The sequence below is a fragment of the Eurypyga helias genome, unplaced genomic scaffold, assembly GCF_000690775.1.
Source record: "Eurypyga helias isolate BGI_N326 unplaced genomic scaffold, ASM69077v1 scaffold37376, whole genome shotgun sequence".
NCBI classification, from domain to species: domain Eukaryota; kingdom Metazoa; phylum Chordata; class Aves; order Eurypygiformes; family Eurypygidae; genus Eurypyga; species Eurypyga helias.
Window position 1 is genome coordinate 218 of NW_010255392.1, and position 22,347 is coordinate 22,564.

The following is a 22,347-nucleotide window of genomic DNA, read 5'->3' on the forward strand; positions in this document are numbered from 1 at the left end:
CACCAACATCCATGATAATATAGTAAAATGGTAATAGCTTTATTTCAGCTGTACTTAAATCAAGAATGAAACAAAGCAATGTTCCATTCTGTCGAAAAGGTAGGAACGACGGGACTTTAGAAAATACTTTTAGTGATTTTTAAAAAAGCTATTTCCCTGGAATGGAGTATTAGGAGAAAAAAGGGAACATGAAAGAAATAAATCCCATAAAGCCAGTCATATTTTCTAAATGGAAGAATGCAAAGCTAGAAATACTCGCTGCATTAATTCACAACTGGTAGCTGTTTCACAAAGTTCAGCAAGGGCAAGAAACGGGTCACGTGAAACAAAGCATTCCAGCAAAGGTATTACTCGCCTCGAGCTGTTCGTCTTCCAGGAGTTTTATAACCAGCCACCGGATGTCACTGACCGCTTCTTCGTTGTTGAGAAAGATGAAGAGATTGTAGAACACCATGGTCTGGAGGTAGGTCAATACGGTATACCTAGCGTGCCAAGAATTGCTTCTTGCTGTCTACAAGTGAAAATAAGTGTTAAGTATAAGAAGGCAAGGAGCTACCTGGTGTAAAGCTACCTACAGTTAGGAAAAAGCCTTTGGGGACAGTGGCAAATAGCTGCCCTTCTTCAGACACTTTTGATTCATACACTCTGTAGTTTGCAAAGTGCACAATTATTATTTAAGCAATCATTTATAGCAGGCTTCACTTCCACAGCACACTATTATTTAACAGATGGCTAATTTTTATTTAGAAGATCCCTAATACTGTAAAAGACAAAGCAGGCAAGTTTCTCCCTTTGATTCATTTCCGACATCTGTCACAAGGCAGATATAAATAAACCAGAAATTCCAGTCTGCTTGCGTGTATATATATATATTCTCCATACAGTGGATGTGGAAAGCAAAGTCTTTCCAGGTTCCTTTACTTTCATCTCCACGTGCTTACGGAAAGCAGTCATGGGTGCAGCCCGGCTTGCAACACTGCCGTTACTATTCTGGCTGTGTGTACAGCCTACACCAACGTTCTGCAATAGGTGGTGTCATTGCTGCACAGCAGGCCTGAGTGACTGGAGAAAAAAAGGCATTTCCTGCATGACAAACTGCACATGGAAGGAACTACTCAATTCAAGAGCGCAGTTTGGTTTGTGCTGTTGTTCTGGAAGCAGTAGCAGTTGGGAAATACACCATGAAACTCCACAAAGGCAGAGATTCAAGGGCAGTTTTTTATATGGTGACTCATTTTGACACTGAATTTTGAGCTGTTATGCGCACGAGGAGACATTTTTTGGCTTTGACTGATCCACTACTGAATGACATTTTAATAAATTAAAATTTCTGAACAAGATACAAGTTGTTTAAATATTTGGAAATAGGAAACAAAACAAAAAATCATTTACTGTTTCTGAGGATGTTTTAAAATAGTTGAATAAACTCTTTCCTTTCACCTCTAAGAAAAGCAGTATTTTAATCTCTTCAAATCACAACTGTTAAATAATCTTAAAAAAAAAAGCACAGAGTGTATCTGATAACAAGAAGCTTTAAGCTACTCCGCCCATACTCACTTGTTTTAGCACCTGAAGTACCAAAGGCACTTGCTGAGGATACAGCAAACCCTGAGACATTAATGACAAACACATCTTCGCATCTCTTTTGAGCTCATCATAGCTATTGTCATTTTCTACTGGTGCAATCTGCAGAAAAAGATGAGAGAGGAAAAAAAATACAAGGCTAATGGTTAGTAAAAAACCATTGCTAACAGCAAAATCCTGAAAGGAAGTTTAATATCATGAAAGGACAGTTGTCTATGAAAAATACAGTCAATACAATGCTGAAAGATTAACTGGGAAAAACAATCAATAGAACGTTTAAATAAGCTCACAGCAATCAGCTGTGGAAAAAAATGAACAGGCTCAAGAGATCCGTGTTCCCTGCACCATGTATGACTTGGGTAAATAGTATGGCTAGTGTGAAGCCCTTCAGGAGGATTAAAGGGGTGCTCTTAAGACTTGGGTTCCCCATTGCAATCACCAGCTGTAAACACACATAAGCATATAAGATCTGTTTGGGCCTCCTTGGTATCCATGTTTTCTATTACCATTATTGGGTTTCTTTGTATTTAAAAGTCCCTTATAACTTGGATTTTGCCCTTTTTACTCAAGCATGACTAATAAAGCAGCAATTAAAGCATATACCTTGAAAAATAAGGGTAAAAGCTGGAGTTGCTCTGTGACAGCTGTAGAGAAGGACCGTCCTGCACTGGCCATCAACCACTTCAGAACTGTATAAAGAAAAATGACCACCGATTAAGATGAGACAAAAAACTAACGATTCCCAAAGTGATAGACCTCATTTATTGCCAAGACTCGCCTGAGAGATATCCACCGAGTACAGTGGACCTACACCGGTAAAGTTCCACCCTGTAAAGGTGACTATACACACCTCAACCCTGAACAACAGATGCCTTGTGGCAGCACAGACCCAAGAGGAGAAATTGTGTGATGCAACTGTATGACTGACAGACCTCAATCGTCATGTCCTTAACAACCCCCCATTTCTTAACTTCATTAAGTAAAACCCACTTGTTTTCAAGAGTTTAATGCCCTGAGTTCGCTCATCTTGTTCACCGACTCCATTCTCTTCCATAACGTGATTCTGAATTTCTTCATCTGCCTCCATGAGGGGTTTAAGATTTTCAAGTATCCGGGTAGTAAATTCATGGACACGAGGAGATTTAGTTGCAGTGGTATTTGGCAAGGAAACATCTATCATGAATATGTAGGTCAAAACACTAAAAAGGCAAAGCAAGCAAGAACATACAGTTAGCATGACTACTGTCAGGAGAACATAGGTGCAAGGGACCTGAGATCAGTTTGTTGAACTTTGAAGTTTAATACTTAGAGGAAATTTCCTCTTCAAAGTTATTTAAAACCACATGTTTTTCAAATACGCTCTTTGGAGAAAATTAAATCAGGCAGGGTTAGACAACCACTGAGCTACAACCCCCCAAACACATCTGCAACTAGTTCTTAAGTCACTAAAATGCTCTCTGAAGGATTCCCTGTACATTTATGGCTTATTAGGGCTTAGATGCAGTAAAGGTGGGCTCATTTGTTTGTTTGGGAGTGTGTGTGTGTCAGTTTCTGAAGCAAGTCTTAACACTAATTTATCTGATGTCTATTACCAGTATTCCCACACAGAGATAAGCAGTCACCACTCCAGTGTAATTGTTTAAATACTCAATTACTCAAACAAAAGAAAGAGGAAAAAAAAAGTCCCCGAGAACTGTGGAATAAGACACTGACCTTCCTATTCTCTCTCGGACGTTCTTGTAAACCTGCGTGAGTTTAGGTTCCAAGTACTTCAGCAGTCTGTGCAACAGCTCTGGCACTCTCCATGCCTGCTGGGCAAGGCCACCTTGCAGTACATAGAGCCGGCTAGAAATCGGAACAGCACATCTTCAGTCGTACAGAACGGGTCCTCCATTCCCCAGGCCCACCCATGTCTTGTTTTGAAATGTTATGTGTGTGTCACTGGATGAAAGTGTCTGTGTGAACCACATGGGTAGATGGGTAAAAATTACAGGAAGAAACAGCAGCACCACGTTTATGCCAGCTCCAAATCCTCACATTGTTAACTAGATTTAATCACATCAAAAAAGTAATAATGCAGAAACTGCCATTGTGTGTGGAGAGCTAGCTGGAAAGCCGTGCTTTTGTTCCCTGCTTCGACAAGCTAGCTGGCTCAACGTGCTCCCAAAACATTTTTTCCATGCTTTATTTCCTTCTTTATTCAGCCAGAATGAAACCACATTAATTTTACCATGCATCTACAAACGATCCTCCTTCGCCACTCAACGGAGATTCCAACAGCAATTCAAATAACCAGTGCAGTTTCCTAGGATCTCTGCTCTCCTGAAATGGCAATCAGAGATATCAGCAAACGTGGGATTTTAAAAAATGTGAATAATGTATAAACAAGGGAAGTTCTGGCAGGCATTTTCCTTGCATCCCTTGGGTTTATTCCTTAAGGTCCCTCCCAACCCACACCATTCTGTGATTCTATTAAGCAAGTGTGAAGCTAAATATCTTTTCACAATGAATCTCAAAAGGAGGAAACTGCAGTGAAACCACACGCAGTTCCAATTATTTGGTTAACACAGTGATAAGAATAGAAGGAATTTTAGCCTGATTTTTGACATATAATAATAATGATGCCTGAATTTTGCTAATTAGCTGCCAGGGTTCTGGCTGACAAACTGCTGAATTTGGCCGGCTGATTTCAAAGGATTACTGATCCAAGGTACTTGTGGCCTATCGTTTACCCTGCTTCTCAGATACCGCAACTCCCAGTCCACCGCAGCGTACAGAAACCTTACTGCACGTTAGAAGGTAACTTGAGACTTAGCTTTCACAGCACAAAGCTAAGCTGCACCCTTTTGGAGCAAGAGTAAACATGTGATTTGAGGCCAAAAATTCCCCCCGAAATGTAGCACATAACAAGCACACACATTAACATCACCACTTACACAGGAGGTTGCTATGCACGTGCCCCAGTCATTATACGTTTCGACTGTAATGTTGGATAAAGCTGTTCGAAGCAACGGACAGAGGAGCTTCCAGAGCTTTTCCACCTGCCCAGCAAAGAGGCAAAAGACAAGATTTGTCTATGCACGGACAAACTGGCCGTGTAACCACTGTGAACCCAAATCCTTCCATCTTTTCACCCATGTACAAACAGCACAGATCCTGGAAGCAGCGACATTTATAAAAGGCAATCTATACTACGAGAGGTAAGATTTCAGGAATCGTTTTGTTTACAGGAGGGTTAGAAATACCGTGGGCTACGTATGCACCATTTTCATTGTGATATACATAGAGCTGTATTGGAGATTGCATACACTCTGCTGTTGGTAGGACAGCAGTCTTGTATACCTGAAGGCCTGTCCCCTCTCCAGTTTTAAAATTACTTTTTTAGTTGTTTATTAAGAAACTGCTACTCCCAGAATTATTTTTCAGCACAGAAAGTCCTTTAAAAGATTACCTAGACAGTTAGGTCTAGAGTAAATAAAGACGTAGCAGTCTGAGGGGGACATTAGCACTTACTCCAACTGTAAATTACAATAGCTTTGTTATCTCCTTACCAGCAAACTATTCTTAGATTTAACCTTGAAGCATTTTACTAACACCTAATATTATACAGGCATCGAATCAAGCCACGAGCTGTGCTCAAGGCTGGGCAGCGAAGTGCTATGCAACATTTCCCAGTCCCTTCTTGGACACGGGTGACATCAAAAGCCCTCAAATTCATACGTTTAATTTGTTTAGTAATTCAAACTCCTCCCTTAGCTCCCACAAATCACTGCAAAACACTACTTCAGCACCTTCTCAAATGTCCAGTGTTTAGAACCTCTTATTAAGCCAGCTATGATCTCAGCTACGCATCTCTGGGTGCTTTCATGGGAGTCTGCCACAAGCTGTTCCAAGTGGGGCTGAAGAACGGGCAGGAAGGCATCGTCAAAGTTCCTGAAAAGGCCCTGTGAAACAAGAAGTGGAAGTGTCTTCAGCAATTGTCCGTCTAAACCACTGTCTTTGTAAGAACACAGAAGGGATTTGAATATACAGAAAGTGAAATTACTTTGCTTGTGAAACAGAATTATAGGCAAGTGTCCCACGTACTTTTATATTACTCTAAATATGTTTCCCTAACTAGTTAATTGGAAGAAAGTATTAATAGGATTAATCATAGCAGCATACCTTTAAAAATCAACCTTTTCCAACAGTGGGGTGAAAGCCAAATAGTAAAGTGGCTTTTCCACCCTCCGGTAATTTATCTGCAAAACGGAAGCCATGTAGTTATTGAACTCTAGTTACCTTGAAGAGGCAAAATCTCCGAGGATTAAATTTGTCCTTTCCTTTTCTGTCTTCTAAAGACAAAAATTTTATTAACTGCTCAACAAACTTGGGATCAGAAAAGTGATCATATATAATTTGTTCTGCCTGAAACAAGAAAAAAAAAAAAAAAAGGATTAGCTTCGAGGTGCTTGATTGTCACAGTGATATCCCAATCTTTCCCAGTCCCATTTTTCATTTTAATTCTGTTTTTGGCAAAAAATCATTCCTTGGTTACCCAATTCTTCCCCTCAGTTTGTAGGGAACATGGGGCAATGTTTTGCAAGACTCTTGGTTTACAAAGCAGTCATTCCCACTGCTGTTAATTACCTTGTTCTAAGTTCTGACAATGATTTGAAAGGGAACAAGAAAGTGCTCATTAATACAATTATTCCATGATCGCTGACAGAGAAGCTGCAATACATACAAAAACTAGTTTCTTCTCGTATGCTAACACAATAAGTATGAAAATGAAGTAGAAAAACACAATTAAAATGTTTTGTGGGGATTCAAGTTTCAGAACAGTTATCACTAACTGCTTGTTAAAAACGACTCTATCCCCACAGCCATGACCCTGAGTAGCTGAGTTCATGGCAAGCTAGACTTGGGTTAAGAGAGAACAGACTTTTATGTCCACATGACCTCCACAGTACTCTGTGGGCTGTATTAAAACAAAGAAAGGAGAAGTAGTGTTAAAAAACTCCGCAAAACTGAAAAACACCGAAACCCTTACCTCTGTCAGCTCGTCTCTCCTTCGCCCAAGCTTCGGTTGATGCTCAGCTGGAGCATAAACTGTCATAGTTCTGAATGTTAAAAAAAAAAAAGCCACAATACAGTATCATTCTTCAGAGTAAAATAAAGCTTATGATAATTTTCTATATTCTCTATATGAAACACGATTTATCATCAAGTCCAAGAGAGCAAAATTTACAAAGACTGTTATAAAGGTTTTGCTACAGCAAGCAATCCAGATTTATTAGTGATAGAATCCGTATTTTGCAACAGTACCATTTTGAAACGTGCAACATTTCATTTTAAAAGCAGCAGTTAAATAACCATAGGAAGTACGTGCCTATAGTACCCACAAAACCCCAAAAGAAACAGGGAGAAAAACCTCAAAAAACCAAAACTAAGAACAAAGGCCAGTGGTAAAAGAAGCAAGGATCATGAAGGAATAAATAAGTTGTATTGGTTTTGTTCCAATTAACAAAATTAGAGTTAACAAACATTATTTAAGTTCCCATGGGGTTTTTTGGGCCGACTCACACAGTTTTATTTTAATAATACTCACTGTGGCCAGGTGTAATAACCCCAGTGTGTCTTCTCCACAAAACAACAGGACTCCCAGGCTTCCTTAGTCTTTGGTAAGCTCTGACTGTCATAGTGCAGCCACTGGTTATCTGGTCTGTCGCCAGCCTGAATGCTGGAAGGCTTAGGGTTTCCACCTGGTTAAAATGGAATTTATGCTCTAATGAACTTGTTCTTTAACATCCCCTCAAAAAATTACAACTTACTTTTCAGAGAAGATTCTAAAGCGCTTTTATGTCTCCCTCCCCCCAATCAAATCTGTACAGAGATTTGCCCTAGGAGATCAGAAATAACACAGACAGTAATAGACGAGATTCCTTTATTAATTTATATAAATGGGTCATTTGAAATGATTAAAGAATATAAAGAAGATATATCCATTATTCCCACATTACAAGGCCTTCTGAAAGGAGAATGACCTTATCGCTGAAGTTTTAACTCACTACAGGTAAGTGAATCGCTAATAAACACTGATAACGCTGCCTAAAAAAACCAGGATGACTGAAAAACAACTCATTACATTACCTATTTTGTTTGCTTAGGACATGAACAACCAGCCAGAAATTAAAAGCTTGTGATTCTGTTTAATTTAACCAGAAAAATATGCTTTAAAAAATTTAGGATAAACATTGATAAGACATTTCTTACGTGAAATAAAACCTACTTATTTCGTAAGGGCAGATGGGCACTTTTCTGTGTGTTCTCTTAAGCTGCTTCAGAATACCAGCTACAGCAGAGATGGCCACCTATGAAAAAAATGGGCATTAATGTATCCATTCCATGTGCTCGCTCCAGAAGGATCTCCCTAATTATATCAGCATGGGCACATTTTAAGCCAGCTATTCAGCTCCCTAAAAAGCCAGTGAACTTGGCCAACCCAGTGGCTGATACTTCTCGAAGTAGTAAATCTCAGTTTTTTCATGGGATACAGGACACAACTCGTGTTACGGCCCAGAAAAACCTCCCCACTACTTGTTTTCAAGTAAAGAATAGGTGGTGATCATTAGTTTCAAGCCTCACTGAGGCAACGAGCAGAATGAAAGGTACAAATATAACACAGATGGATCCCTTCAAGTAATAAGCTGCGGACAGAAAAACCAGACATCTGCAGAAGAAATTCTGCTAAAGAACTCTGAAGCAAGTAAGAATGAATAGGTACATTCCACATTTTCACAGTGTACAGACTTCACACCATATGTCATGGCTACAGAGCTGCCAAGACTGTCATCTTCTCGGATGAGGGACGTTTGTACAGAGGCAGGACAAAGGCTGAGGGATGTGCACCTCAGTTTTTGTGCTTCTGACAGCAGAGCATCACAGTCTAAGCCCCAGTGAGCTGCAAAACAGAGATATACATTGGTTTTACCTTACGAACTACAATGGCGTCGTGGTTGAGACACTGCACAAAAAACTTTATGGCACGGGCAGGCAGTATCTTGTCATCCCTCAGAAGCAGAGACAGAAAACCGATGCTTATGTGCTCGAACTTCCAGGGGCTACAAAAAATACAGACATTAATAGAATAGTTGCACGTACTGCTTTTGCACAGAAATTATTATAGGCATTAAGATTAAGTAAGTAGGTTTGGACTAAGGTAAGTGATGTTCTGTGCCACTGCTGCAGTTAACGAGCTTAACCCATTTAGGGAAACCAGGAGTGCTGTGGGAACACAAGTGTGCCATCAAACATTGGGCTGATGGCGCCTTCCGATCTTGGCATTTCAGTGTCAAATGCAGACCTATGGGGATATTCTCTTAAAGTTTTTTAACAGCACTGTTATGCTACCAATTAAAATCTATTTGGATGTCAGTATTACGCAGACAGAACCAGACCTTTTGGCCCCAGAAAAAAAAGAAACCTGAAAAAATAACTGTTCAAACTAATTCACACATCAAACTAAGATGCAGTGATGCCTTATATTAACAAATCAAGTGAAAAGGAATTCAAGACTCATTCACTTCTTTACCCAGGAGACAGTAATGCAAGAGTCCCCTGCACTTCCCGTCTGGGCAAACAGAATCCATATACAAATGCACAGGGACCTCCAGAAATTCAGTTTCTGCGGATGGCTTCTCGGAGAGCTCTTCCAAAGGTATCCCCAACCCCTTTCATGTAAGGCTACTACTGATGTACTGCTTCTGGACAACTACTGCACGGGTGGAAACGTATTACTCAATTCTGGTCACAGTAACTGCACTTCTGGATGAAACTGCTATTTATTCACATAGCCACCTCTAATCCACCCCAAAAAAGAAGAAATTCTCATGCGCAGCAAGGGATACTTACAGATTTCTCTGTTCCACACAGTCCAGCAGCATGTTGACCAAATTTTCATAATTTCTGAGGAAAAAAAAGAGGAAATCATCACCCAGATGCTACTGAGAGAATCATTTACGCATAGAATAAGAGTTCCTCAAGAAAAGGTGGATGAAAGCATTACAGTAAACGCAGCACAAACTGGGAGGGCAGCGAACAGAAGGAGGAAGGAAGAAAACAGGACCGTAGAGGAAAGAGGCTGCCGAGTCAGGAAAGAAGATGCACCACAACAATCCTGGGACATTCCGAATTTGTTGAGCTCAGCATTTAGTTTGGTGGTTTCAGCTGACTACATTTAACACAGAGCACGTACTGGGCAGCGCAAGATGGCGTGAAGGGGCGTTAACTTACCGCAAAGCCTCAGCGTTCTTTTCTTTCTGCCGCTGAATTCCTAACTGAATTTCTTCTGAACGAAGACCTGTGAAGTCTGAACTTGGATGTTCCGATTTCTGCAGCAAAACGGCTATCTCGATGCATTTCTCTGGAACCTGTTGAGGGAGAACACACAGTTTTGGACTGAGCAGCAACTTCCAAGTTTAATCTATCTTTGTTTCTGTTCTGAAATAAGGAGAGTTCAGAATCATGAAGAGTGCAGAATTGCCTGTCCACATAGACAAACCCATGAAAAAACAGGGAACAGGCTTCCTTAGAGTGTAACAAAAAGTTATAAATTACCATAGTGTTACAGGAAGCTCTATTATTCAGCCTCAAAAATATATGTCTACATTCCTCTAACAGAAATTGGGATGTGACCAACATCAGAACACTAACTCAAACAGCATAAGTCTCACATATTTACATAATCAAATGCTCTCAAAATCCAAGACATGATCCCCAAGCAACCTGTCACTTACTGCAAAATCCAGTCCAATTGTTTCATATTGCCTATGGATTTTTTCTGCTAGGTCATCGAAGAGTCTAACTATGGATGGTTTTTCCAAGGACATAGCTTTGCTGAGCCCAGAAGAAACAATTGCCGGCCACGTCTGTGCGATACAATCCCAATCGTGAAGATTTGCCAAACATACTCCACTGTGATTTCCGAGGAGACAGTATAAGGCACCCTGTAAAATGAAAGACGAGATGTTTAGGAAGTGAAGTCATTATTCATAGATAAGTGATAACTACCTACACAAGCATGCACCCACGCAGAATAAAAACTGATCTTCACGTTACCAAACCATTAAAATTTACCCTAAACATTCAGCAACGCTGCCTCGGTGTCAAACCGCTGAAGGTTTTTCACAGAGCTCCCTCCATGCTCAAGAACTGTTCCAGTGAGATCGGAAGCTCTGCCAAGCAGTTTATCCACAGAACATCAGACTGATTTCTGAACTGCATTTTGAAGGAGATTATTCAATGACCAAGGACCACACCTTGGCCCTTCTGTGGGTTTATTCATGTTTGGGCTGCAGGCAAATCGTTGGGGTGGTGACACTGAAATGATGCTGACTGATGAGGATGTGGGTAACTGCTAGACACGACAATGAACTGGTGAATGTGACAGGTGACTGTGTGAGAAGCTGACAAGCTACACACAGTGAGACAAAGGGGGAGCTGGATTTTAGAGGTGATTATGTGGTAGTTACGCGAGAAATGGCTGAATTTCACAGGCAATTGGAAGGAAGTCTCGGGGACCTTTTGGAGAACAGTCTTACAAGAACAACAGTGCCTAGGTAACCACAGGAGTAATATGTTATAAGCCAAAACTGCCTGGTAGCAGTGTCAGAAATACCAAATTCAGTTATAGTAGCAAGTGCTCTATGTGCAGCAAAATTGGGACCCACTGGGAAAAAGTAACTGGGCATGGGTTGCTTATCTGGGAGGAGTCAGGTAGAGAAAGGGAGGAACAAGGATGGCAGGGAAAAAAATAAAATCAGGAAACAAGAAAAGAGAGAAGATGATCCCATGCTGTCTGACAGCACACATGGGGCAGCTGCACCAGGGTATTAAGCCACAGCAGTCGCTCTGACCCTACGACAAGAGCCCAGGTTTGTCTCCGCGGTCAGGACTGAGGGGAGCAGGATGCTTTCGAACACCTGGATGGACAGATTGCATCCTGGCATGACTGCACCAGCACCATTTCCAGGCCTGAGAGCATCAGCACTTACTCACCACTTCATAACAAAACCCACCTGATTTCCTATAGCTTTTTTGGGTAATCAGCTCTTTGTGCAGTTCATGCTATTTTCTTACACCCCTACAGCGGACAGAGCTGTTTACTGGGTTTTAGCGCCTTGGACTACAGCTTCTCAATTTCCATCTCCTATCTTAAAGCCAGCTGTTAACATACATGTCAGTAATACCTGAACACACAAGGGAATGAGGAATGTATCTCTTGATAACTGATCCAACACAAATAATTCCTTACGCCAGTCACGTATAAACTATACACCACGAGTCACGCTGATAAGCAAACCCCACTTTCACCACTAAAAATCCTCCTATAAAAACACTTTCAAAAGACAGGCATGAAACAAAAGCTAATGAGACGGTACTTTAAATTGCTTTTGAGTGACATCTTGCCGGTCTGGACGCAAGAACTCCAAGACCAAGGGAATGATATCTCTGCAACAGAAGTTGTAGGTTCCCAGGGCTGTGAAGAACGCTTGCTGAGCTTTACTTCTGACCTGTGGGAAGAGACACAGTACTAGAAGGTCTTCGGAACCCAAAGTACACTATACCAAGTAATATCCTGATCCATTTCAGTTGCTTACGCAGAGTTTACATGATGTATCTGTGCACAGAAACAAAACTATCTGGATAAGGTTGCAACTCTTGCCCACAGGACTTTAATACTACTATTTCTTGCTTCTAGCGTTTACCTGAGAACATCTACAAAGATACAGAAAATTCTTTATGTTGCAAAAAACAGTCACTGTGTCCTTAAGGTCACCTGAAGAACAAACAGCTAGAATACTAGATAGAGATGGCAGAACTCTAAAGAGCCTGCAGACATCACGGATGGATCTGAACTTATACACACACAGAGTTCCCAATCTAACTCCTGACACACTTGTTTTGCCTATTTTTAAAACCTACGATGCCATCATAGCTACTTCCTAAAAGTAGATTTGGCATTCCAAATAGTGTCAATCTGCTATATGTTAATTGACATGTTTTACTGAATTATTCTTTAGAAGTCCAGAATTAAGCCCCTCAATAAAAATGAAAATTTGCACCCTAAGCTGGTAGCGTCTCCACCCAGTTAAGTTCTTCATTTGACAAAGAAGGGACTGCGTTTAAAGCAAAAACTGCCAAAATTGGCAACTGATGCAAATGGAATAGGTAAATATTTTGTGTTGCCATGGAAATAAATTGAAAAGCAAAGACCCTGAAAACTTGAGATCAATGCAATACTCTCTCTACTTCAGTTTAAAAGGGGTTGTTCCTTACCTGACCATACGAACTTGTGGACAGGCACAAAAGATCTCTGATCATCTCCTGGTGGGAGGTTTTATATTCACAGCCTTCCATCGTTAGTGTTCTCAACTAAATTGCATAGAAAACACCAATAAAGGAGAGATTGTTTTCACATTTCACAAACCCAAGAGACACTAGTACAGGATTATCACATCTTCTGCTAAACGACAACGTAACAAATCAGCTTTTCAGTTAGAGCCGTTAGTGAAGATTTAAGCATTACCTCGTGCTGCAGCATCACTCTGTCTATCAGCAAAGCTCTGATATGCTGTTTCTTTCCTTGAAGCTGTGAACAAACACACAACTTGGTTTAGACTTCAATATCCACATTAGCAGTTTGTACTGACTCAATTCCCCATGCACCCCTCTTCTTCTAGAGCTAGCAGATTTAATGTAGAAGTTCTTCTTGGCAGACAACCTTGAGGTTTTTGCCCTGGTAAAAGTTTTTTGTTCAGCTTACTCTGTAAGCAAAAGGAAGCTCTGGGCACAGAGATTTCTCAGTTAACAAGGACCAGAACAGAGCATCATGCCAAGTCTCTGAGACTTTGCTCCAAGGATATACACAAATGGAGTGTTACTACAATTCTGAAATGCTAAGCTCAGAAGATTTCCAAACAAAGGTGCAAAACAACATTCTCATAAAGGAACTGGAGTTCAGAATTATGAGAACTAATTAGGACAGTAAGGAAAAGATGAAAAAAAGTCCTTCTGAACATTAGGAACTATTTCCATCCCTCACCTAAGCTTTACCAAGTAAAATCACTGACCCTGTTCTCCATTGATTTTTTCACCAGATTAAAGCTTTTCCATCGGGAGTCGAACTCATGCTTGTGAGACCCCTGGAACTGTAAAACGTCACTAATAATCTGCAGGAAGAAAAAGATGACAGAGTGATTATTCTGTGAAACAAGTCATCTTGTCTGAAGTAATTACAAGTTATAAATATACCTTTATTATTAGAAATAAAGACTTGGTATCATCTTCTGAATTATCAAGTATATAGCCTGCAATTGGAAGAAAAAGAACTGATTAGCAGGAAAAGAGCTTCAAAAATGAACAATAATTTTATTTCTACAAAGCTTAAATTTAAGAATTATAGGCAAATTAAAAAAAGTTTCTTATCTATAACATTAAAAGCACAACACGTAAACAGAGAAGGAGCAGTGAACTTACGCAGCAATTTCCTTGTAACCCTTGCAATTGTTTCTCGATAATTCTCTCTTGATATATCTACAAAAAAAAAAAAAAAGAAGCGGTTTCTCTTTATTATACGACAGTATAAAAAGGAATTTAGAGAAGCAAACCAGTGGAAAGCCAGAGCAAACTACTCAGAGGTGGTAGTATGGACTATCGTAAAATAACCTTCTTGTTATATGTAAGGACACCATTCTCCTAGGGCCTTCTTTCCCTCTGCCTCCCAAGTGAAGTCCTTGGGTGCTGCTTCCTGCACCTCTCACCTGCATGGAAGTACACAGGTCTATCCATCCTGACCTGAGGGTTGGCCCTGAGCCCCCATTCCCAGCCACTCTGGTGCAGGAGACATGGATCTTGTGTGCAGTCATTGAACATTAAGTGGCATGTACACAAAAACTTGTGTTGGCCAAAAAAGTCCATTTAATATCAAGAGAAGAATCAGAATTGTGGTCTCATAAAGAACCTACTGTTGCTTCACAGCAGAAAAAAGCATGAAAACCCCACTTATAACCTGTCTGAACAGAATTAGGATCTACTCACCATATTCAACCCCAGTGTACAGCTTTGTCTCTTCCAAGGACACCAGACTTGGGACCCTGCATGGAAACAAACCAAGTATTACTAGACATTATGGAAATTGGTGATGGTGAGTTTCACTGACACCGAATTCACTTGACCAAGTTAAGTTTCATACCAGTAGCACCAAGGATGTTTGGATTTACTGACAGTAAAATCGAACCAGCCATAGTTATGGGTCAGACTGTTTGTCAGAGGCAAGGGCACCTGAACTCAGAACCTTGATTTCTCATGCAGCAGAGAGATCTGGCTGCACTGTCAAACCTACGAACACACGAGTGGCTCCTACTCATCTTCGACCAGAATGACAGATGAATCTGACTGCTGAGATACAATTCTTTCCTGACAAGTTAAGCTGATGAAGCTTTTCTGGCTCTGGTCTTTATGTTCCCATTATAGTACAGATGACTTCCATTGAGATGAATTTCACTGTTAACAACCATACCAAAAAGATAAAGCCATGCTTTTTCTAGGATGTGGGTCAAACTTATCAAACAAAAAATATTTTTAAGTGAATTCTCAGTCTTTCTGGATCTGCTTTATATGTAACCATGCATGAAATACCAACTCTGCTGCCACATGCCACTGAATTTTAATGACACAAGAACGTACCCTACATGCACTTGGGGTTCTTTCTCTGTGTGTGTGTTTGTTTCGGTTTTGCAGGTTTAAGAAAAAAACCAACAATCTTGCCCCCCAAACATTTAGGTAGACAATTCAAGCTTTCCAGGATGAAACACACCAGCGTATTATTTTAAACAACATCAGCAAGTAGTCCCTATAAAAATGAATCTTCGTGTAGAATTGCACCAGCAGTCTAATAAGAGCAAACAAAACTGAGGGAAGCGATGCAAAGCTACACCTGTTGGAAAAGCTGAGTAACAGACCAGGAACCACTAGAGATTCCGTATCTGAGTGCGCCCTACCAGCTACTAAAGTAAACTTTCAGACTTCAGGCAACGGCAAACTTCTGTCAGACTCAAAAATCAGGGTCATTTTTCTCCTGCAGAAGTGAACACAAACACCAGCGCTTCAATTATCGTGCTGATTGGATGAAGGAATGTCAATCCCAATACGAAACTTGCAACCAAAAATAAACAACCTGATGTTGCAACCCCTGTAACAGTCAAATCTGTACCAACATCAAACTGAAATGTCTTTTTCTTAATGGATTTGGACATCAAGAGGTGGAGCCTTCATTGCATTTTCCTCATTGTATTTCTGGTAGCGTTACACTGACTTGAAAACAAGCTGTTCCAGAAGCTTTCCCCACTATTTTTCCCCCCAAAACTCAGCACTGGCAGAAGTGCTTAAAGGTACAACTTGGCCACTAATAGTTTCCAAAAAATCCAACATCAGTCCCGTACTTGGGTCCTGAGTAAATAATCACAGAACCATAGAACGGTTTGGGTTGGAAGGGACCTTAAATCCATCCGGTTCCACTCCCTGCCATGGGCAGGGACACCTTCCACTAGAGCAGGCTGCTCAAAGCCTCGTCCAGCCTGGCCTTGAAGACAGCCAGGGATGGGGCATATATCTATAAATCTCTATAAAGATTATCTCTTAAATATCTATAAAGCTTGTCACCGCACACACTTGCTCTTTCAGAATCATCTACATGATTGGCTTTGAAAGCGTTTGCTATGCGTGTCTCCAAGATCACATCGTTCCAGTTGGGAAGATACAGAGCAGGGGTATTTCCAACCACCTCAGTTCAACATTAAGCAGTTACCGGATTTTGTACAGTAAACTGGATATGTGGATAGGTAAACGAGTACATAGCAGCCCATTTTTCTACACTATTTTAATATATTTTTACCCTTAAACAGTTTTCCCTGATATAAATACACAGATTGAGTTCATGTAAGGCATATTAGGCGAGGAAAATTAAAGTGCAATTTTGTTTACAAATCTTCATGCTTCCTTCCCATTCCCAGCAAAACACATTCAGCTGTTCTTCACCAGCTAGCCAAATCTGTAGTATTTCAAACAAAGGAAAAACAACATGGCAAGCTCTCCCTACACTTGAGCTTCCAAAGCAAACCCCAAGTTAACAACTCGGTGCAGCATCCAGTAATCCAGAACTGGGCTGACATAGTCCTTACGCTCACCACAACCTTACTCCACAGGCAGAACCACGTGTTTCAACAAGGATACTAACAGGATGAAAATAGTAGGTTCAAAACGCAGCCAAGCTGTCTAGCTGGCCCACAAACTAAGATCCATGATACTAATATTCAGCATTGTAAGGGTCAGCCACTGAGCCAGAGAAAACGAAGTGTTTTACTTCAGACGCAGCAAAGGAAGAGCCCTGAAATATTGTTCTTAACTTCAGGCAATACCAATAGCGAGGTTCTCAGGACAATGCGTCATGCAATGTACTAAACAATTCCCTACCACCAGTTTTCAACACAGAAATTGCCAAGAAAATGCAATATTATAGCTGGAACAGTAATCCCGAATAAACAGAACTTGGAAGAATTCGTTCCCTTACTCGCCACAGCACAAAACCAAAAGCGTCTTTATTTGAGAAAAATGGATACACTCTGGTTTCCAACCTCCAGACATTTTACCGAGCACTTTATTCAAGTCTCCATACATACTCCTCCGCATGGAAGTACAGTTCAGCAATCAGAACCAGCTTGGCTGAAACATGTAACTTTTAGCATCGCTCCACTGAACCAATTGCAGAGGAAATTTTTCTAATGGCAAAAAAATCCCTGCACAGTGTTAAGGACTAGACCTGGGGCTGCATCGGCCTATTTTGACATAAGAGATGAAGAGACAACAGTGGGAAGGTAAACAAGGACAAAACAGGGTTACTCACCGTGGAGGAGTAACTGTTTCCTTTTCTGTGTGCAGGTCCCCCAGCAGAGCTGGGAAGTTTCCTGGAGATGCCAAGAAAGGTTAGCTAGCCCTGCCCCTCATCACATCACATCTTTACATTTCAAAGTGGGCTCATCCTTGACCTGTAGTCTGAACACCTTCAGGGAAGGTACTCCATCCTACCTAACCAAGCTGTATTTCAGAGGGACACAAAACATGGATCTTCTCTAAGTAATCCTGGTTTTGCTTCCCTAAATCAGCTGCTTACTGTTAAGAAGGGAGGCAAATGGGAACTTAACTGGACACCACTGAATGATTTCTCAGCCTTAGAGCACATTACACTACCTACATTGAAAATAATCTGTTTGCACAGCACTGGAGTCTTTAAAACCAAAGGGCGTTGATATCACTTAAATTAGTGGCCCCTTAAGAAAAAGCATTGTGTACACCTGCACACATCCATGTGGCACAGCAACCGTTACACCGTGTTTCTGCAGGCACAGAAAACACTGTGTAGCTGTTCTTCCCCAACTGTGTCCATGTAATTCACCACAGCCCTGACTCGATGGCTGTGAACACCTTCAGCTACAAAAATACTGCTCCTCACAACCTCTGGCAGCCTCAACTCCTTTCTTCCCTTCCCCTTGAAACTATCCATTTTGTATTAAAAAGGTAATTCACAGAACACACCTGAAATCAAGGGCATCTCTCCCAAAGACGAACACCACCACATGGAATAATAATATAAACACAACACTACACAGAGCGATGAAATAGTTTTCTATTAATTTGTTACGCATGGTACTTCAGAAAATAATTCATGCATTTGCCAAAAAAGATGAAGTTTTAACTCCTTGCTACTTGCAGACTAAAAAAAAATAAAAAGCCAACACCAAGTGACATAGATTAAAGTTCTATTTCCTACTGAAATTTAACTATTCAGTTCTGACAAGTTTCAATTATGCAGTTTATCTGTGCATGGATGGAATTGCCTATCTCCTCCCCAAACACCTGCTCGTGCATGAAACGTTCACACTAACACTACGCATTTAAAACAGCATGCACTAGGATGGGCTTTTCAGAAGTATACGAATTATTTACACCACTGATGTAAAACATGTGGGCATTTTGTTCCCAAAATTGGGAAGAATTAGAAAATAAAATTTATAATCTAGACAACAACTGTGTGGTCTCTGAAAAAAAAGCTGAAGCATTATGAAGCCTGAACTTGAACTGATGCTCAAGTTCGTTAACCAAGGAAAACACACTTCAAGCACCTCACAAGTGCGGTGCTGATGTGTACAGCCACTGTGAGTACATACCCAGGGTATACAGAGCACACCCAAGTCGAGCGTTGGTTAATTTAACAATGTGTTTTCTGTACTAAATATATCAGTTTTCAGACTGGAAACTACCAGCCACCAACAGATTAAAAAGGAATGAGAGAAACTCATGAATTGACATGAAAACATGAACCGAGATTGGGAGGACATTCAAGACGGCTCCTGCTGATGTACACACCTGCAGATGAACACACCTGTTCTCAAACCTTTAACCAATATTTATTAAGCCATGAAAATAAAGGCACAATTTTATTCTAAGAGGGAGAACATACCAGACCAATGCTGGGGAATTCGCTGCTGGTTTAGCATAGTCAAACAATAAATAACAATAATAAACAAAAGAAGAGACCAACAGAATAACTTTGTGTATTAACTGATCAAGAAGCAAATCTATTTTCAGTAGGTAATAAATAAAATAAACACAAACTGCCAAGACACAAACCAGATTATTCTTAACAAGGAGAAATGATGACAGGTATTTTGAAATTACTGGGAACTCAGGTGTTTGATGCAGAGGAAAAAAAAAATTCCATAAAAGTCCACAGAAATGGACCAAGTGACTTCCCCCACAACTTCTCAAGTTGAAAAGTTTCTGTAAGTGAACAGTGCCACAGGCTTTTAAACATTATTTCCGTAGCATGACGCTGATGAATTGTAACACACCATCTACCATCAGACCAGAATCGGGGGTTAACAGTGTTACTGCAGTAAAATGCAGTGGTCTCCACGCTAGTGGACAGACCTTGTATTTGCAACAGCTTCGTTTTCCTACTGCGGAAGTAAATCCCAAAGAATTACAGCAACACCACCACACCATGCAGCCAGTAGTTCCCACGTCAGCAGAAAGCAGTCTCACACATTCATCTCTGCAGTTTGTTTAAAAGCAGAAAGGTTTAGAACTTCAGATTCACTCACTTTCTTCTCCCAAAACAGTGCTCTTAACTGTTGTTAGACTCTCATTCCCCTAGGAGACCACCACGTTTATGTAACACTAATTTAAAATTCATCCATCCAAAAAAAACCCAAACCTCACATCTAACACATGGGAACTTTATGCAACAACACAGGTCAGTTATGGCAACTCATAATGAAATAAGCATTGGGCCAGGTTGTGGCAGCTGTGACATACAGCCAATATGTAGTTTTCATAATTAGTTTTCTCTATTACTTAAGCAAAAAAACCTACCTCCTCCCTCAGACAAGTCTCCTTTACTCATGCTGCCTTCCCCTACTTGTCACTCATGTAAGATGGCAAACAGACCCCAAAACCAAGGCCTGCCGATATCTGGGGAGTTTTCAGTTGTCAAAAAAACCACCCCAATGCATTCGGGGAAAAAGCATCTTGGTGGTAGGGGCAGCCTGCAGGCAGAGTTCACAGCGCTAACCGAACCGTCGACCTAGTTCACCGTCCCGCTACACAAGTTTTAAAGTTCACTCCGCCCCCGTATTTCTCCTGCTGAGGTGAAAATTACACAGCTCCAAGCTCTCTCCCATCTGTGCGCCTTCCCTTTCATCCAGCGAGCAGGGGTAAAAAGGAACAAACACGCAGCTGTCTTGGCAAGAACCTTCAGGTACCCTTACCCCTGAAGATGAAGTGTAGCAGTTAGACCTCCTCAGCTCTACTTTACAACCAGTATGAGCAAAATGCTGTGCTACATGGTGTAGGATCCACCATGGTTTCTTGGGCAAGAGATGTCCTGTGCCAGTTTGGTTTAGAAGTACACATCTAGGGGTTTTTTTTACTTAAATGTATCCAGCCATTTACTAATACTACATTCAAAAAGATTCCTATATTGCCACGTATGGACAGTGAGTATCAGCAGCACTAGTGGTAAGCACTAGCTGTGAACACACAGGACTTCAAATAAGTGTGTTCTGGGTAACTGACAGTCACTTCCCATGAAAGCTCTCCAGTTTCAAATCCAAGTGCTTTACGTGCATTCCCACTGTACATAATAGGAACAGGCTTGGGAATGTGAACTGCTATCTTACAGAAAACTAACCCAGGAACTCGCAGAACAAAGCCAATTAAAAATCAAACTGTTTTTTCGGTTTTAATAGCATGTTCATCAAAAGATACCCCCTACATTCCAACTGGATATAATTTTAGAGCCATATGGGATGGAAAACAGCATTCTCAGGGAGCTGTTTCATACCCTTTGATTTAAAAAGCGGTATCTCCCTTGTTACATATATTCCAGTTATTTCTAGGGGAAGGAGAAGGGAGTAAGGCAGTAGAGAAGATAATTTTCTCCTTGGTACAATTCCCTTCTGTGACCCTTGCTTACATACAGGATTCCATTAAAACAGAACATATGTTTCACAAGAGGCATCACCAGCAAGAACACCATCCGTCCTGGATGGGCCAACTCATCCTCATCTCTCAAGACACTAAATGGATATTAATAGATACAGGTAACTGTTAAATAAACAGCTGGAATCATTCACTTGATAGTCGGCACAACAGCATCTCCTCAAGTATTTAGTCCACCTTACTGGGCCAAAGTACAACCCACTGTGCACAGACCCCCTCTGCATCCCTCGGACTGTCTCCTTCACTCAAAATCCATGTTCCTTGCAGATGAACTACCCAGTTCCAAAATTCAGATTATGTGACAGAAGTCTGATTTGACTTCTTATGTAACTGATTCCAGCACGTTCTCATGTAAACTGTGTTTAATAAGGCAGCACAGATAACTAACAGAATGGAGCAAGCCTTCCATAAAGCATACAAGTCATTCCGAAGCCGATTACAGGCTATCATCCTGATGGGTACGTTAAGAACGTACAGACCTTGCCCAACAGTATAAAAGATGATCTCCAACACTCCACACCAAAACAAAACCAGAGGCAGGCTACATGAACACATGCTACCAACAGCTGCTGTTTACTGTTCCCACGGGTGGTGAGCTTGGTTATTCTGCCCAACGAAGCTTCAGTTACTGACAGCAGATAGCCCAGACAGGGGTGCAGCACCGCTTACCCTCACACCGGCTTTTCTTCCTTGATTAATAAATTACAGCTGCAACAGATTTGTCTGGTGGCGTTAAAGGTTTCTTGGCCCAAGACAGTTTTGTATTTTGAAGTTCACAGCATCCAAGAACAAAAAGTCCTTTTCCTTTGAAGGACCAACACTGTCCTTGATCTGCAAGCACCTTACAGATGCCAGGGCAGGATTCAAGAAGTGATGCTAACACGCTCCCACATTTTCCCAATATGGACTAGCAGCACATTGCTGGTACACAACAGTCTATGCCTCCGGAAAGGAGACAGAGTCCTTATTCTAGAAGATGGTCTGAATCGGCCTGAACGCTCTGCACTGCCTCTTCAACTAAAGGATCACTTCCTCAAATTTCTTACATAGTCAGTGGTAAAAGATGGCCTCTACACAGCTCTCCAGCTTAATCAGTGTTCTGACACACACCCAAGAGAAGCCTCTCCCGCTGTACAAGCAGCTCACAGAAGCTGGGCACCTGAA

At 41.0% G+C, this 22,347-nt stretch overlaps 1 protein-coding gene across 1 annotated transcript in view; it reads right to left on the minus strand.

The window, feature by feature from the left end:
* Positions 1 to 279: 279 nt before the first annotated feature.
* The window catches only part of PSME4 (proteasome (prosome, macropain) activator subunit 4), a 47,559-nt gene continuing 25,491 nt past the window's right edge, over positions 280 to 22,347 (minus strand). Inside the window, exons 20-42 of the mRNA XM_010153315.1 lie at positions 14,665 to 14,720; positions 14,104 to 14,160; positions 13,879 to 13,934; positions 13,698 to 13,796; positions 13,154 to 13,216; positions 12,904 to 12,999; positions 12,006 to 12,137; positions 10,362 to 10,571; positions 9,859 to 9,995; positions 9,478 to 9,531; positions 8,558 to 8,687; positions 7,856 to 7,937; positions 7,175 to 7,328; positions 6,617 to 6,686; positions 5,866 to 5,991; positions 5,376 to 5,528; positions 4,521 to 4,625; positions 3,815 to 3,906; positions 3,298 to 3,429; positions 2,575 to 2,783; positions 2,188 to 2,273; positions 1,558 to 1,686; positions 280 to 511 (exon numbers count right to left, since the gene is read on the minus strand). Of these exons, the coding sequence (XP_010151617.1) occupies positions 317 to 511; positions 1,558 to 1,686; positions 2,188 to 2,273; positions 2,575 to 2,783; positions 3,298 to 3,429; positions 3,815 to 3,906; positions 4,521 to 4,625; positions 5,376 to 5,528; positions 5,866 to 5,991; positions 6,617 to 6,686; positions 7,175 to 7,328; positions 7,856 to 7,937; positions 8,558 to 8,687; positions 9,478 to 9,531; positions 9,859 to 9,995; positions 10,362 to 10,571; positions 12,006 to 12,137; positions 12,904 to 12,999; positions 13,154 to 13,216; positions 13,698 to 13,796; positions 13,879 to 13,934; positions 14,104 to 14,160; positions 14,665 to 14,720 (2,623 nt within the window). The 3' untranslated portion in view covers positions 280 to 316. The remainder of the gene's footprint in view (positions 512 to 1,557; positions 1,687 to 2,187; positions 2,274 to 2,574; positions 2,784 to 3,297; positions 3,430 to 3,814; positions 3,907 to 4,520; positions 4,626 to 5,375; positions 5,529 to 5,865; positions 5,992 to 6,616; positions 6,687 to 7,174; positions 7,329 to 7,855; positions 7,938 to 8,557; positions 8,688 to 9,477; positions 9,532 to 9,858; positions 9,996 to 10,361; positions 10,572 to 12,005; positions 12,138 to 12,903; positions 13,000 to 13,153; positions 13,217 to 13,697; positions 13,797 to 13,878; positions 13,935 to 14,103; positions 14,161 to 14,664; positions 14,721 to 22,347) is intronic.